Source organism: Notothenia rossii (assembly GCF_949606895.1).
Source record: "Notothenia rossii genome assembly, chromosome: 6".
NCBI lineage: Eukaryota > Metazoa > Chordata > Actinopteri > Perciformes > Nototheniidae > Notothenia > Notothenia rossii.
In genome coordinates this window covers 16,181,705-16,200,295 of record NC_136909.1, presented here as the reverse complement: position 1 = coordinate 16,200,295, position 18,591 = coordinate 16,181,705, and the positions used below count along the sequence as shown (strand labels likewise).

The 18,591-nt window shown below is 43.2% G+C and overlaps 1 protein-coding gene across 1 annotated transcript in view; it reads left to right on the top strand.

Annotated features, from left to right (window-relative positions):
* The window catches only part of LOC307044972 (leucine-rich repeat transmembrane neuronal protein 4), a 53,334-nt gene that overhangs the window by 525 nt on the left and 34,218 nt on the right, over nucleotides 1-18,591 (top strand). The window contains exon 2 of the mRNA XM_079690431.1: nucleotides 378-1,967. Coding sequence (XP_079546557.1) covers nucleotides 378-1,924 — 1,547 coding nt within the window. The 3' untranslated portion in view covers nucleotides 1,925-1,967. The remainder of the gene's footprint in view (nucleotides 1-377; nucleotides 1,968-18,591) is intronic.

Below are 18,591 nucleotides of genomic sequence, written 5' to 3'. Positions count from 1 at the left end.
TCACTTAAATCCAATGTCGCTGGTGTCTTTGCCCCCTGTGGTGTATGAGTGATGACTGCAGGCTGGGGGATCGGATGGAGGTTTTTCTCTCAGCAACTATTTTACGGATACTGCCTGATGCATGTGGTTATCAATCTCCTTTCCAATGTTCAAGAGCATGACTTTGACTGTGCTAATGAATGTAAGTGTGTGTCTAAATGCAAATGAAGTAGGCTGCAAATAACCCCTCTGATAAAAAAATGAATATGGGTTAAAATGTTTGGTCCCCTGATTCAGATAACATTTTATTCAATTTATTCTCTTCTTGTTTTTGTATAATAGTTTTGATTTCTATTGATGAGTGCTCATACGTCTATCACTTCTCTGTGTGTCTGCAGGACTTCTCTTGCTATTCAGATGGCTTGTATTCACAGTGGTGGTGCCCGCCTGGCTGCTTGCTGCTCCAAGTGGCATCCGTGAGCGTCCCTGCCCCCAGAGCTGTAGATGTGATGGGAAAATAATATACTGTGAATCCAATGCCTTCCGTGACGTGCCAAACAATGTGTCTGTGAGCACCCAAGGCCTCTCCCTGCGTTACAACAGCCTGGTGAACCTTCGAACACACCAGTTTGCAGGCCTGAGTCAACTAGTGTGGCTCTACCTCGACCACAATTACATCAATGATGTGGACGGCCAGGCTTTCCATGGGATACGGAGGCTGAAAGAACTGATTCTCAGCTCAAATAAGATCACACTGCTCGAAAACAACACTTTTCATGATGTTCCGAATTTACGTAATCTAGACCTTTCCTATAATAAACTGCAGGTTCTCCAGCCTAATCAGTTTGTGGGTCTGCGAAAACTGCTCAGTTTACACTTAAGATCAAACTCCTTGAAAACTGTCCCCATGCGAGTTTTCCTTGACTGTCGCAACCTGGAGTTTCTTGATATTGGCTACAACAGGCTACGGAGCCTTACACGTAACGCCTTTGCAGGACTCCTTAAGCTCATCGAGCTTCATCTGGAGCACAACCAGTTCTCAAAGATAAACTTTGCTCATTTCCCCCGCCTGACTAACCTGCGGGCGCTGTATTTGCAGTGGAACCGTATCAAAGTGCTGACCCAGGGCCTGCCGTGGATGTGGACCTCCTTGCAAAAGTTGGACGTCTCTGGGAATGAGCTCCAAGTGTTGGACCCAAGTACGTTTCAATGCCTTCCTAATCTGCAGACTCTTAACCTGGACTCCAACAAGCTGAGCAATGTGTCTCAGCAGGCAGTGGAGGCTTGGATCTCCCTCACCACGATCAGTCTGGCTGGTAATTTGTGGTACTGTAACCCAAATATATGTCCCCTAGCGGCCTGGCTCAAGGCCTTTAAGGGTAACAAGGAGACCACTATGATTTGTGCCGGCCCTAAGGAGGCACAAGGAGAGAAAGTGACCGATGTGGTGGACACTTATAACATTTGCACAGCAACACCGGCCCCCGTCCCATTAACAACATCTCCCCTCACCTCTGCATTTCAACCTGAGCTGCTGCCTCTTCCCACAGAGTCTGTGGAGGATAAGACGCAGATCTGGAACAGGACAGCCTCCCCTACTCCCTCCGAGGCCTCCCCCACCTTCTCTTTGCCAGACACTGAGTATGTTTCCTTCCACAAGATCATAGCTGGTAGTGTGGCACTCCTCTTATCCGTGGCTATAATTCTGCTGGTAATCTATGTCTCGTGGAGGCGCTATCCCAGCAGCTTAAAACAACTTCAGCAGCGCTCGGGAGTCAAAAAGCGCCAGAAAAATGCACGGGAGACCGAGCGATCCCTTAATTCACCACTGCAAGAGTACTATGTGGACTACAAGCCTTCACACTCAGAGACTATGGATGTGCTGGTTAATGGGACAGGACCTTACACATACACCATCTCAGGCTCCAGGGAATGCGAGGTATGACCGTTGCCCTCCAAAAATCCATTTCCACTGCGAGGCATGAGAGGTAAATTTTCTAACAATCTGTGGAGAAAAAACGTTATGTTTTCTCCTCTGCTCTTGTCTGTTTTGGGATAAGGAAGCAAAGGTCAGTGCATGGTGACTTGTTTTACAATATGCTGGGTTTGTTCAGTTCCATATGATTACCCAGCTGTTGTTCTGAATCATACAGTTTTGCTGCTAAAATATGATTCCCATTAGCTGAAACTGCAGAGCCAGCTCTTCTCCCTGGAGAACTTACAGTAAGATGCATTATGCACAAAGGAGACCCATCTTTTATTTTTGACATGAAACAGCCTATTGATGAATCTATGTATTATCAGCCAGCCTATTATTTATTCACAAATGGCTTGCTGTCCACACAGGAATGATAACAAATCAAGTCACTCTGCAGGTGGTCCTTTCCTCTCCTGTGTGTTTGCTGCAACAACTGTAGTGGCAAAAACACAAGTGGTGTGAATTTTGATATCTGTTTTTATTTGCTTAATATTTACAATCATACCAGCTGATCATATGTCTCCTTGTCTGTCTCTAGCAAGCATGTACTTAAGATTTTACTTATTCTACAAAATTAAAATAGTCACTGCAGGCTGGAGAACACTATGGCCTGCAGTCAAATAAAAGATAAATTATGCGTTTGGGCTCGATTCCTGTCTGGCTTAAGTGTACTAATGCAGTTACAAACTTCAATATGCTGCTTTTGTTAATCTCAAAAAGATAACGCCAACATTCGGCATCACAAGTGAAACTTTTGTCCTAAAAGTTGAAATTGACAAAGCCAGACTCCTTCACACAGCAGACTCTGAACCACTGTGTGACACGGAGGGATTAAGACAAAAAGCCTTGACAGAAGGACTAATCAATCTGCTCATGCTTAATTAGGCACTTTTTCGCCTGTGTAGTCTTTTTCTTCCCTTAATGCTACACATCTGTCTTCCTCTGTCCAGTATCTTTTTTTTTAATTGGCAGTATGGTTAAAGAGTGATTAACAGGACATGTTGTGTTGAGGGAAGAGATTGTGTCACTGGAATCCAAGTTGAACCTTTTGTCGGACTAACCCAACACGTTGTAAAGTCCAGAGGACATCTTTCTTCTTAGTTATTTCTGTCAGTGCAGCTCAGAGACACAGTTTTTTATCTAACACTCCCACACAGCTCATTAAATATATTCCATATGTACCCTATGAATCATTCCCTAATATGTTTTAAGTCAGTGGATTGCACTGCAGCCTGACTCACATTCTTGTTTTGCCCTGTACTGAGGACACCAGAAAGACTAGCTGAAATGTGTCATGGTTTCCAGTAATGTCAGATACTTCGAGGTACACAGGTAGCTAAATCAGCTCTGTGTTAGATTATCTGTGGTAGAGCATTTCTCAAACACAAAAGTGGCTTGAGGTGAGATGGTCGGCTCATCAATCTTGTTGCTTTCATGTGAGAATGTGGCGTGGGAGCATTAAATGGTAGACCTAATGGGGCTTCTACTAGCTAGAATAACGAATAGCCCATCAGAGGTAAGGAGCTGAGACTTCCCTCAGCGTTGTTATTTCTTGCCCTCTACAGTTCAAGAGGGCAGTATTAGTTGTGAAAAATATAATAGGATTTTGTTGCCCCTTTCTGTGTTTGTGCATATTGGGCCAAACATCGCAAGGATACATAATACAGCAGGAGACTTTCCAGACCAACAGCAGTTTTTTTCATGCAGGTAGAAACAATTTCAAACTGTTCGATCAGCTGCATTGTTTAATCTACAGTATTACAGTATCATGTTTATTAGCCATGACACTTCATCAGAATTATAGGTTGCAGTACAGGAAGCTCATAATGTGCGGTGATAGTGTCTTATTAGCATCACAATACAGGCAATGTAGCACAATCAAAGCATATACAAAATAAGGTTGCTCCTCAGTTTAATTGAATGGCACACAGTATAGTGTAGAGAAAGATGGAAGAGATAGAGATGTGTCTGAAAAAGGCTTCTCTAGAGTTTAAACCCCACAGTCAGTATATTCCTCACCCCAACATAGTGAGCCCCCTGCACATTATTTTAGCTTTCCCAGATAGCAAGCACTTAAGCTATTAGCTGTATTTTCAATTAGGAGAAAGGGCTTTGTAAATGAAGTCTGTTATCTTCTGCACATGCCTGGATGAGCAAACTTGTATTAAATTTGTTTCTATAGGTTTCCTCCAGGACAGCTTAGCAGGTTGGTTTTGACGCTGTCATCCGAACTCGGCAAGTGTGCATTTCCATGAACACTTTGAACTGTGCGGTTACACAGCCTTCCTGTGGCTCATTATTTAAACAAAAAAAAGCCCTCTCTTCCCTTGAATGCCATCCACTTCTGAGCTCACAGAGCAGCTGCAGTCGTTGACGTCCGCCCACGGATCATCCCCAGCAAAGTTAGCTCAGAAAATATCACAGTGCAAATCCTACTGTCTTACCCGAAGGCGATCCTTGTACTTGGGCAGAATTTGCAAGCATTAATAAGGTGAGGGGTTCCTGCTCACAGATAATTTAAGTGGGGTGTGAGATCAGATGAAGTGAGGGGAAATGAAGGTGTTCCACCTCTGCTGTTGCACCGACTGATAAAAAGCTGCCTGAACTAGACTTAAAATTATTACAATTTTCAATTCCACACATTTTTAAGCTCAGGGGCTTTGTAATGTAAAGGTCACCTATCATGCAAAATCCACTTGTTCATGTATTTTATACATAAACATGTGTCCTCACTGTGTAAAGAGATTCTGAAAGTTTCAGGAACAAAGATTTGCTCACTTTTTGTCCGGATCCACTTATATAAAAACCTGCCTGAAAATGAGCTGATCAGATTTTGGCCACTTTCTGATGTCATAACCATTTTTTGGCTTGTGTAACCGTTAGCCAATCACCAACCAAGGTAACACCCACCCACCTTACCACCTGAATCTCCTCCTAGAGCACCATTGTCTTCTTTTGAACCAGATATCTCTCAGAGGGGCGTGGGGAGGGGCTCCTTATTTTCATCTAAAGTTACAGACAGAGAATCAGCACTTTTGAAACAGGGCTGAAACAGAGGGGTTTATGGGATGCTACAATGATCTGTTTGGTATTTGGAGCCAAACACTTCAGAGACATGTTTTTTATATATCTGAGACCTATAATATATTGATTAAAAACAGTATAATAGGGGACCTTTAAAGTAACGATTTAGGCCAGCACAAGCCTTAATCATGCATTAAGTTGTTTTCATTTTTCATTGCTCTCTGAAATGTGGCACCCCGCATCTTCTCGTGGTTATATTTCAAACTAATGGCTTCTCTGGATCGAACTAGTGTTTGCATCTTTCAAATCCTGCAGCTGTGGGTACATTTCATTCAACAAACATTTGTTTAATTCTTAGGATTTAGAAGCTGATCCCTGTCTTGAAAATGTCACGAATAAGAAACAAAGATGATAAGCAATCAAAATATACTGCTTTTTCTTGCCAACATGGCAGCTTGCACTTCATCTTTGCGTAAATGCACAGAAGGCAGGCTTTCATCCTGTGAAGAGAGTTTGACAGCCTTCAACATTTTTTGTTCACTTGCCAAATAAACGTTAACCACATGAGTAGAACTGCCTCTTAAAAAAGACGTGTCATTTCCTGACACATCTGTTTTTACGTATGTTGTGGGAAGAACGTTGGTGTAATTTATTCATGCTGTGATGAAAGAATACTGTAAGATAAATGACACATCATTTGTGCTTTAGTCATTCTATAAAAAAGTAATATCCGACCTATGCCATTAATTCTCATTGTTCTTGGTTGCCTCTTTTTTAGTGGATTTGAAAATTGCTGTTACAACAAGATCGTATGGCAACGATCCATGGTTCCAAGAAGTAGAGTACTTAGCTTTTTATCATACCTGATGATTTTCTGAAAAATGGGCTTTGGTCATCTTGACTCGATTCAAACTCAACTGCAGCAAAATACAGGGAGAAACAGCTTTTTAAGTGACTTGGCTCTAATGGCTCTTACATAACATCATTTTTAATGTCATGTATTATTTATCATCAGTTGTTTACATGTATACACTTATGGAAGCTTTACAGCAACAGGATAATGTCCAAATCCAATTTTTTTAGATGTTGAAAGCAACAGTTGGATATTTTGGTAATCTTAATCCCATCTTGTTAAGAGTTAGATTTATACTGCTCTCATTCTAAATGTAGCTAGCCTGGTTCTGTACAAAGGTAACTAAATCCATCTACTGCTAACATGTCTCAGTTTACTAACATGATAAAGGCTTATCTTGTTTTCATCCAGGCAAATGTGTAAAACAGCATGCCCGTGGTGATATGGGGCGTTATGTGCCAGACTTGCCTGGATTCCTTAACAGTCACAACAAAAAAGGAAGAAATAACTTATTTTCCACTCTTTATGTGAAAATAAGCTAACCAGCAGTAGCTTTATATTTAGTATACGTATCAATCTTTAAATAACTCCCTGCAAGACAGTGAAAAAGTATATTGTATGTCGATCTACTCCTCGAATGAACTATCCATACTTATCTGCTTTAAGTTCATATTATTCAGTATTACTTAATCAATAGAAATCTATATTAACTGTATACTAGCCTATTGGTGCGAAAGCCAGTGATTAAGTGTAGCATGTATGTAAAAGTGTCTAATGAGACTTTCACACCGGACGCACCTTAAGGCTGTGATTTCATGAGTCTAAACGCTGCAGTCTGATTCATTAGCTCCAATTATCATAATCAAAACTGAAGTCTATCTTTGGTGTTAAGCACCGCTCAGGTTGCTCTTTGTGTGGGGTGAGATCAACTCTAAATAAACATACTCTGCTATATTTATGATTCTGACTTTTGGCAGATGTTCCCTTCTGGAAGTGTGATGTATGCTGTGGTGAGGAGGTGGAATACATTTCACAAAGCTAGCAGCAGGAAGAGGAGACACGAGCCTGTGATCCAACATGGTTTGTTTAAACGAAGACAGCAATTTGGTTGCTTCATAATAATTAATCTTAGCATCTCCTCTTTCATCCAATTGATGTTTTCAGGATTTTATTATTCTCATTATGATGTACTAATAGAACATGCCCCCGCTTGCTAATAGCTTGATCTGGCACAGGCGGAAAATGTGATGTTCTCCTCCACGCTTCGACACAGACAATATTGAATTTCACTCCGGGTTAGATGTACTTATTTACAGAACATGTACTATGAACTGCTTTTTGTCTCTCTGACTGATCATCACAGGCTCTCACAGAGGCTTAAAGCCAGACGAGTGATATTCGCAGGATATCTGAGAAAACATTTTGCCGCTGAGGAAAAATAAATGGAAATTATTGCTTTGTTGGCCTCCAAACCTCCAATTTAAATTGAGGTCAGCTTTGATTGACAGCATCATTAACTCTGATATGCACTTCATATTATACAATAACCGGGCCCTTCACGTTAAGCCCAAGATCAAATTAACTTGTCTGTTATAAACAAATCAGGTGACTCTGACATTTACTAGACTGTAAAATTCATTTGAACAAAGAACTGTTGAAATGACCAAATGGAATTAGAGGACCCCTTTTTACCGAAAGTAATTTGAGGGAGAATGACAAAGACCACTGAGATAAATCAAGCTAATTCAAACATTCCCATCACACAATCTGCAGTGGTCCTTCCCTCCTGCAGCCACACAGAAACCATGATGAATATTTAATGGGATATTAAACTTCTCTTCTCTTTTGTGTTCATGGACATTTTGTTCCGGCGATTGTGAATGAGCTAAAACCAATTTTGTGTTAATTAGAAGTATGTTTTAATGGAATCCCTCTCTGATACTGAACATCTCACATCCGACTGAGTGAAAACAGCTGATGTCAATAATTAACTGGAAGAGTGCAGACCTCCGCCAAGGACAATGGTGCATTCACTTACAGCTCTGACGGTCCCATTTTTCTAGTTGGGAATTTGTACTTAAGACTTCCGTTCCGTGTGTTAATGAGCTTTAACTCATAATATGGAAATAACATGGGAATTTTAAAAAAACGTGTCTGTATTTTATTGCCCACAACTTTTAACCTACAACTCAAAGTGAGGGCACAGTAACGTACATTTTCCAAGTCAGGAACAAATGTTCAGCACATGAATGCACCACAACCAAAGAGATGATTAGATACTTCCGACTTAACCAGCCAACAGTCTGACATGGACATCCATTATAGTCATTGTTGCAAAATGAGTCATCTGTAAATGCTTTTCAGAACAACAGACTGCATTTCCTGGTTTGATCTCTCCCATTCTACAGGCCAATTAAATAAAACAAACAAATAACTGTGAAAAAACTATTCTTAGGTAGCTATCTATTGACTACTACTATCTAAGTAGTATTCACATAAAGAAACTATAGATTTTCTCTCTCAGTGATCAGAGAATCTGCCCTCTAGCTATAATTTTCCTATTTTGCCATTTTTGGGACATTTCTTGGTGTCAACTTCTGAGATCATAATCACAAAAACCAAGAGTAACTGTATTGAGAACACACACACACACATGACGAGGTGAAACTTGCTACAAAACAAGAAGGAATCTCTGGCTTTCAAAGTCGGGGGGGGGGGGGGGTTGGGGGAGCACTTCTAGTGTTGTCCCCCCAGGCAAGGGGTCACACTTGTTGTGTTATTGTGTTAACAATGCAGAATCGACAAGGTTAGGTTTCGGCATAAAACAATTAAGGTTAGGGAAATATTGTGTTTTTTGTCAATACTTTGACAGAGACAGGACTATTTAAACATGAGGTGAGGAACAGGTGGAAACAATCAGGGGGGGTGGGGACAGACACTGATGATGGCGGGAAAAATACACAAGGGGAGGAAGAAAACAGTAAGAGGTAGATACAGAATAAAACAGGACATGACAGACAAAATACATAAACATAACTAATACATTTGACGAGACACAACATTATACCCAGACCGGCCCAAATCCATAAAACAAACGAATAGTAGCGGTTCCTTACAAGAAGAGTAACTCAGTATAATTTTTTAAAAACGCTATTATTATCCTTTTTACGTACCAGGGGCAAACAAAACTAATACACACCACAAGTATGTGTAACTATCAATCATTAGAAATTAGACCTTCAAACCCTCTCACAAAGCGAACAGTGACCGAGCACTAATAGGGGGGTCTGGGGGGGTATAGTGCCCTGCCTCCCCTTTCTATGACAACACAATAGAGATAGGACCAGATGAGTCTACAGGATGAGTCGACGGCATCTTTTTTATATACATTGACGCTTTCATTTAATTTTTCCATCCTTTTTTAAATTGCTGTAATTGTATTGCCTTTTTCATCTAAATCAAATCAAATCAAATCAGGTTTTATTTATAAAGCACATTTTAAAACGATTGTTGGTCGAGACCAAAGTGCTGTACATGCAAATAATAAATAACACATTACTACATTCGCAAAGAACAGAAGACAATAAATTACCACAACAAATATAAAAATCCAACACAGGGAATTGTCCGTAGTCATACTCTGCTCGGACTAGAATGCCAGGGAGAAGAAGTGAGTCTTTAGTTTTGTTTTAAAAACCCCTAGAGTCTGGGCCGACCTCATATGGAGGGCCAGAGCCTGGGACCAGCTGCTGCGAAGGCTCGGTGCCCTCGGGTTTTGAGCCTGGTCTGGGGCACTACCAGCAGTAGCTGGTCAGCAGACCTTAAGGCTCTGGCTGGGGTTTAGCGGTGGAGGAGTTCAGCTATATAGGCCGGAGCCAGCCCATTTAGTGCTTTAAAAACAAATAAAAGGAGTTTAAAATCAATTCGGCACCGAATTGGAAGCCAGTGCAGTGAGGCCAGAAATGGGGTAATGTGGTCACGCTTTTTGTGTCCAGTAAGAAGACGTGCAGCGGGGTTCTGCACTAGCTGCAGGCGTTGAATTGAGGCCTGGTCCATACCCACATACAGACCGTTGCAGTAATCCAACCTTGTGGTTACAAAGGCGTTGATAACCCTTTCCAAGTCTTTAAAAGATAAAAACGACTTGGTCTTAGCCAATAGGCGCATTTAAAAAAAGCAGGTTTTAAATACGCTGCTGACGTGTTTATCAAATTTAAAAGTGCTATCGAAGGTCACTCCAAGGTTCTTGACAGAGGGGAGGATGTTTTTTTTTTTTTTTTTTGAGGGAGCCCAGAATATCAACTGGGGACACACGACACCTATTGCACGTCTGTCCGTCCTGGGAGACGGATCCCTCTTCTGTTGCTCTTAGAGAGGTTTCTTCCTACTTTCCACTGTTAATTGTGGGGTCTGTTTTGGGGAGTTTTTCCTTGAGCGCTGCAACGGTCTAAGGACAGAGGATGTCGTACCTGTACACACTGTGAAGCCCTCTGAGACAAATTGTAATTTTTGATATTAGGCTATATAAATAAAATGTGATTGATTGATTGACGCACGCCAGGGGCTATAGTGCAAGTATTAGGCGACTGGTTTCTCAGAACCTCACAGAGCACACAGAACTGAAGGAACACAGGCTCAACCAAAAATACTATCCACTGTCTTTATTTTTTTTCCTGACAATAGGTTTGAAAGAGACAGATTTAAATTTACAAAGGGAGTTGAAGCAACATTTGGCAGAAATCCCACATAAATTACAAAAGCACACAACTAGCAAGATATATATACTGTATATATATACTGTACACACAAAGTAACTTATATACTAGAGTGAAATAACTAAAATGAATGCTTGTTGTGGAGAGGGGCACTATGTCCAGCGTCCATTCCTCAGGGTAGGAGTTAGTGTGTGTGTGCGTGTGTGTGTGTGTGTGTGTGTGTGTGTGTGTGTGTGTGTGTGTGTGTGTGTGTGTGTGTGTGTGTGTGTGTCTGTCTGTGTGTCTGTTTGCATGTGTGGTTGTAGTTGGGGGGCTTTGGGAGAGTCAAAAAGGATGCAGCTGACCTCTTTGGATGAATCCTTTAAAAGGCAAGTGATGGCATCCTGTCAAAGAGAGGGTGAAGTTCAGGATTTAAGAAAACAGAGCTGGCTAATTACAATGAGAATTTTCTTAATCATTTTATTTACTTAATCTCACCTTATTAAGCTACGAAAGCATCTTTCTCAATAAGTCACTCTTCTCAGCAACCCTATCACTGACCACGTCGGAGTCCAATGCCATGAGGATGTCTTTCTCAGTGGCCATCAACAAAAAAGTCTCCAGCTTGTTCTCTGACAGACTGCTTCTGAGTCGGCTCTTTATGAACTTGAGCGTTGAAAATGTTCTTTCACAGGCCACCTGAGTTAGGGAAAGGTTCAGCAGGAACTTATATGCAAGCCCATGGACATGATAAGCATCTGACAAGATGTTGAACCGCCTGAGTATCTCATAGCAGCACAGTGGGCAATTTTTGAAGGAGGAGCAGCTTTTATGCACAATTTCAGTCTCCTCTTCCTTTCCTTCTGATCCATCTTCCACCAGTTAACAGTACTTTTGGAGAGTAGGGTGATGAGAGACCCTCTACCTTTTGTTCCACTGGATTGGTGCAATTTCTTGCTCTTCTCTACGCAATCATCCAGATGCTCTTTTAAGCAGACATCATACTTTCCTAATAAAAGGATGAGCTCCAAAAAGTTACCGTGGTCCACGGTGTTGTCAGCTAGCATATATGCTCCCTCATTCTCCACCTGCCTGTAGCTTAGCCCCCTCTTCCCAAGCACTTTCACCACATCCACCACACGCTCCAAAACCTGACGTCTCTTTCGGACTTGTTCCCTATGAGCAGACATCTGACTTTCAGCAAACATACTTTCGATGTCTGCTTTAGAGCACTGTAAGAAAAAAGCTTCAGCACAGGTTGAATGTGTAATGCTCTTTTGGTGCTCCTCTGTACGCTGGTGTGCATGCCTCCAATCTGACATTCCAGTTATAAATGTGCCAGTGTCAGTCCTCTTCCCAAATGCCAGACATACAAAACAAAACAACAGATGACGTCCCTTGCAATATGTAAGCCACTTTCTGCTGGTGCCATCTTTACAGGTGAATACCTTCTGCACAACTGGATTTCTAGTATGTTGTTGTGGGTGTTGTTCTAAAAACATCTGTAACATAGATGGCTCGGGGCGGGCAAAGTAATCTATGTCCTCCTGCTCTTTGCTCTCCTCACTCTCGCTGACACTCTCCTCCTCTGGGGATGCTACCTGGCTCAACCAACACAATGATACAGAATTAATGGATTCCCAGATAGAGGTCCATACAAATAGGCATTGACATAACAATACCACAAAGTTAAGGGTAAAAACTACATGTGTGCCTCAATTTTTTTAATCTATTTCTATATTATTCATTCTATATATTGTCAATCAAAACTACCTCAAAAAGCTGAGTATAAAAACTTTTTCAGGTCCCAAAAGACCACTGTTACCCTTATAACCAAATAAGTAAATAAACTAAACAAAACAAGCTGCCAGCTGACAGTAATTGTTCATGAATGGTGGTGAACAAAATAATGATATTCTTTCAATGAGACAACGTATCAGAGTCCCATTAAGCTATATTTTAACTTGCCAGGGAAAAGCTAAAAAAGCCAGCTTACTAGCTTGTAGGCTAACAAATGTTTCTCTTATAATATTTGTCTTATTAGTGCTTCATCAAGGGGATATTAATGGGTTCCAGAGCTACAGAGTATCATAACCTTAATATTAATATTTTCCTAATTTTCTTAGCTTCTGCTTACCGCGAGTTCTCCTCCCTCTCCCCACTCGCGCTGATCTCTCTCCCTATCATCATCTTCCTCACCACCAATATCGGCCACGGGTGCTGAAGATGGACCTGCACCTGTACTAAACATGTCGGTTATTTTGACACAAGCGGCAGCATCAGCACGAAGGGCCTGCTTTTTTCTTGACAGCAATTTTTCTGCTCCCCTTTCTCGCTTGGCCTTCGCCTTTTCCATTTCTAACTCAAACCTTTTTTTTCTCTAAAAAAAAGGCAGGTTGGCTTCAACGGCCGGCTCACCTCCTGGGGGCGTGATTTAATGATGCACACCGAGCGGCCCAAAGGGGGAGGTGATTAAAGATTTGATTGGGCCGGCCCAGTGTCAATTACTAAAAACATTTAAACAGAGGGCCAATCTACCCATTTTATGGGGGGACTTCAGAAAAAATAAATAAAATGACGTGTCGGCCCAAAAGGCACGTCGGCCCACCGGGAAAATGCCCGGTTTTTTTGCCGGTCAACATGTCCGTTAAAGTCTAAATCTTCCGGTCAAAATGAGAAAAGTACCGGTCAAAGGTATTTTTTTGTTATTTATTAAGCTTTAAAACAAATTGATGTGATTCGATATTAAACAAACTAATTATAGTAGATTAACTATTCAAATGTGTACAGTAACTTATAATAACACAGGAATAATAAACGGAGCGCTCTCTCCCTCTCCTGACAGCCCGTCATTATCATGCAGCTCGCGGATCAGTAATGAGTGACCCGACAGTAAAACTAAACATATCTATAACTAGTTTAGGTAGCTTGAGAGGTAATTAAAATAGCTACGTGTGATATGCTAACCTGAAGTGTGTGTTTTGCTCCACTCACCGCTGCAGGTGATCATGCAGAGCTACGTGTCGACTCGTCAGCAGCAGCTGACCTCTCTCTCCCGTCAGATTGGACTTCACTCGCGTTTATGGCCAAATCGATCAGATCGAGCTAGTTCTAGCTAATGATATGACTACCTGCTTATTAAAAGACACATAAACAATAAGCGTCGCTATGCAGCCGGGTGAAGCCGCAAAGTATAGCGCAGCATTATGCATTTGTTTACATGCCCACCGGAACCCCGAGGCATTACCAACAGATTAACGCACAATCAACCCATACTGGACATCTCTTTCTCCACATTACGTGTTAGACATTATAATTGACTATTCTTGTCTGTCACATACTCTTCTTGTCTGTCACATACTTTTCTTGTCTGTCACATACTCTTCTTGTCTGTCACATAAATGGCCAACTGATGCGGTATTGTGCTAAGGGAAAATGATTTTGACCGGACATCTTGACCGGAGAGATTTAGATTTGCCGGTCTTCAGCATATTTTACCGGTCAAAGTCCGGTAATTACCGGCTAAAGGGAACTCTGCGTGGAACGTGGGGTGGACCTTGAGAGACCTGGGGAGTCAGAGACGCACCGCGACAGGGTTTATAATGTTCTGAATTGGGAAAGGACCCACGAACCTTGGTGCCACCTTCCTGGAATGATCATGTAGGGGCAAGTCTTTAGTGGACAACCAGACTCGCTGACCCGGTCTGTAGACGGGAGCCGCACGGCGGGAACGATCTGAGCCTTCATCCTAGCGGATCTCCGAAGGAGTACCTGCCGAGCTCCGGCCCGGACCTTCCGACAACGTCGGACCATGGCATGCGCAGATGGGACTCTGACCTCCTCCTCATTGGCTGGGAACAGCGGGGGTTAATATCCATAGGCGCACTGGAAGGGGGAGAGACCTGTAGAAACCGAAGGAAGAGTATTGTGGGAGTATTCCACCCAGGTGAGTTGGTCGCTCCATGACCTCAGGCTCTGGGACACGAGGCATCTGAGGCAGGTATCGAGGTCCTGATTTAAGCGTTCTGTCTGGCCATTGGACTGGGGGTGGTAGCCGGAAGACAGGCTGACGGTGGCGCCTAGGAGCCGGCAGAATTCCCTCCAGAAAACCGAGATGAACTGGGGACCTCGGTCGGACGCCACATAACTGGGGAAACCATGAATCCTGAATACATGGGTTAGCATGACCTCTGCCGTTTCCTTGGCAGAGGGAAGTTTTAGCAGAGGGATAAAGTGAAGCATTTTGCTTAATCGGTCAGTGTTACCTAAGGTGGTAGTCCGGTGATAAAGTCCAGCGAGATATGGGACCAAGGGCATTGGGGCATGGGCAGAGGCTGAAGAAGACCCATCGGAGCCAGGGATGAGGTCTTGTTACGGGCACACACGGGACAGGCAGCCACATATTCTGTCACCTCCTTCACCATGGTTGGCCACCAGAAACGCTGTTTAATGGTGAACATCGTTCGCCGGATACCTGGATGACATGTGAGCTTAGAGGTGTGAGCCCAGTGGATTACCTTGGAGCGTAACGACACAGGGACAAACAGACGATTATTCGGTTACCCACTAGGTGCTGGGCTCACAACATTGCTTCACATCATTTTCTATCTGCCAGGAGACCGCCCCAACCACCCAGTTTGGTGGAAGGATTGCCTCTGGTTCCTTGGCAGTAGGCTCTGGCTCATAGAGTCGTGACAGTGCGTCTGGTTTTCCATTCTGAGTACCCGGTCGGAAAGAAATTGTGAAGTTGAATCTGTTGAAAAACAGAAACCAACGGGACTGACGTGAGTTAAGTCTCTTGGCTTTCATGATGTACTCTAAGTTCTTATGGTCTGTCCAAACAATAAAAGGTTGCTCCGCCCCCTCTAGCCAGTGTCTCCACTCCTCTAAAGCTGCCTTGACCGCTAGCAACTCCTTTTCACCTACGTCGTAGTTCCGTTCAGCTGAAGACAACTTACGGGACAGGTAGGAGCAGGGATGCATCCGGTTGTCCTTGGTGGATCTCTGGGACAACACTGCTCCAATAGAGTGGCGAAGTCCCTCCCCTTCCGGTGGACCTCCATGGGACCTTATATCGGAAAAATAATGTATTGAAGTCAATGGGAGAGAAAGATTATCTTCCCGTTTGAATTGTGCCACGAATTACACATATGATGTCTGTCAATTTAAAAGATAATTTTGCAAGTCAAAAAAATTAAAATGTGTCATAAAACTGTGAAGTTACACATTTCTTTGTGTGAAGCGCTCAATGAACTACAACTCTGGTCTTGCACACGTCACCAACACCAAGATGGCCGTCACGTTGGTACATTTCACCTCTTTCTTTCAGAATGAGGCGAAAAGTATTAAAAGAGGTGAAAATCACTACAAGTCTGGGTATGTTGAGAGCTGTACATACGAAAAACGGGAGTTAGTCGGTTCCGTAAGAGCCAGCATGCGGGACCGGCTTTGCAAGGTTTCATGAGTAACACGAGTGTAATGTGTAACGTTAATGTCAGCTATCTAACATTAGCTAACAAGGTACACTCTCGTGTTTTGTTTTAGTTGCTCTTTGAGAACGAGCAAGAGGTACGATTACTGGTATGATAACAACCTGGTACAAAGCACACAGGCATCTTGTTAAAGTAAGTAAGTACAGTAAGTAAATGTATTTTTAGCTATCTGGAGGGAATACATCAGTTATGACAGCACTTACGCGACTCTGGGATTTGTAGTCTTTCTAGTTGCGTATTTTTCATAGTCTTATATTTCAACAGTTTTAAGACAAATGAATTTTTTGACATGGAAATGATTTTTTAAGATTGACAAAGAACATATGTGTAATTCATGGCACAATTCAAACGGGATCAAAAGATAAGTTTTCTCTCTCCATTGACTTCAATGTATTATTTTTTCGGAATAAGGTCCCATGATGCGGAAGTAAGTGGCCGTGACTTCGCCACTCTATTACCACATTGGAGGCATCCACTTCCACCACAAATGGTTGCTGGGGGTCTTGGACGGTAAGAACAGGTGCCATGGTAAATCTCTCCTTAAGAGTCCTGAAGGCGGTCTCGGCCTGGGGACTCCACTGAAACGAGACTTTGGAGGAAGTGAGATTATGCAGTGGAGCGGCAACAGAGCTAAAGTTCCGGATAAACTTTCGATAAAAGTTTGCAAACCCTCTGAACTTTTGCAACTTTTTCTTGTTGGTTAATGTGGGCCAATTAGCCACAGCATTAACCTTAGAAGGGTTTATCTGTACCTGGTTGGCGGTTACAATGTGTCCCAGAAAAGAAACGGTGGCTGCGTGAAACTCACACTTCTCAGCTTTGACGTACAAGTGATTTTCCTGTAGCTTCTGGAGGACTTGATGAACCTGTGGAACATGGGTTTGACTGTCTGGGGAAAAGATTAATATATCATCCAGATATACAGTACATACACAAATACATTCAAGAAGTCTCTTAGAATTTCATTGACGAAGGTCTGGAAGACAGCAGGAGCGTTACATAATCCAAAGGGCATGACCCGGTACTCATAATGTCCACTGGGGGGTATTAAACCCCGTCTTCCACTCGTCCCCTTCTCTTATCCTGACCAGGTGATAAGCATTTCTGAGGTCGAGTTTGGTGAAAATCTTAGCGGACTGAATGAAGCAGTTCAAACGCTGATGACATTAATGGCAGGGGGTAGCGGTTATTTGTGGTAATGGCGTTAAGTGGGCTATAGTCAATACATGGCATGAGTGAGCCATCCTTTTTACTCACAAAGAAGAATCCTGCTCCTGCCGGTGAAGAGGAGGGACGGATGATTCCCGCTTTCAGGGAAGACGAGATGTATTCATCGATGGCCGCTCGCTCTGGCCCGGAGATGGAATAAAGGCGTCCCTTAGGAATGGGTGCGCCGGGTAGCAGATTGATGGCACAATCAAAAGGGCGATGTGTACTGTAGGTAGTGACAGAACCTTGGTTTTGTTAAAAACTTCTCTCAGATCGTGGTTAAATGCAGGGATCTTAGACAACTCAGGATATTCATTATGACCATTAACTGGTGTAGTTTTTACCGGACATGATGACGTCTGATCGCCGGGGTTTGCGTTATAGCAGGGCGAGGCAGGTTAGGAACACTACAATTTTGCTCACATTCCCCTCCCCATTCCTTAACCTTAACCAGGGGAATCCTAATACAAGTGAGTGCTGAGGGGAATTGATGGGGTGGCTTGGAGGTCTAGGTGTGGCTCAACGCCTCTCTCTCTCCCTCTCTCTGAGATGATTATCCACTCGAGTAGCCATGGAAATGAATGTTTCCAGGTCTTGAGGTAATTCCAACGGAGCCAGGCAATCCTTTATGGGATCTGACAGTCCGTTCATGAACGCATCTATCAATGCGGGAGTGTTCCAGCCACTGTCCGAGGCTGTGGTCCGAAATGTTATGGCGTAATCGACAGGGTAGGAGTACTGCTTTATCTGCATAAGAGTCCGGGTGGCCTCCCTGGAGGTTGAGGTCTGATCGAACACCCGGCTCATTGTGTCGTAAAAAGCGGAATACGACCTGCATATGGGAGAGTCTCGAGCCCATTCAGCCGTGGCCCATGCCGCGGCTCTGCCGGTGAGGTGGGAGACCATGAAGGCGATCTTGGCTTCTTCGGAAACAAACACCGCTGTATTGTGTTTATAATGTACATCACACTGTACCAGGAACGTTCTGCAGTTTCCAGACTACCCGGAAAACCTCTATGGTGATGCCAACTGAAGTGGAACAAATGCTGAGCTAACCTCGGCCTGGTCAGCTGCAGGATCGACGGGAGGTGGCGCCGTCGGCACATCTGGAGTCTCTAGACGGGTGAGGATCTGTTGAAGCTGTGTTGCCAGCTGATTGACCTGTGCGGTTACGGCGGTCTGCAAACCCTCCTGGCGGTCCAACAAACCTCTTACTCCGTGCCCAATAGCTGTTAGCTGCTCTTGATGCTGGTGAATTAAACTGCCTTGGGCAAACAAAGCAGTCTGGAGCGCTTTTGGGTCGGCTGGGTCCATTTTTGGTCAGTTCGTTCTGTCAGGACCTCGACACAAACTGATGAACCC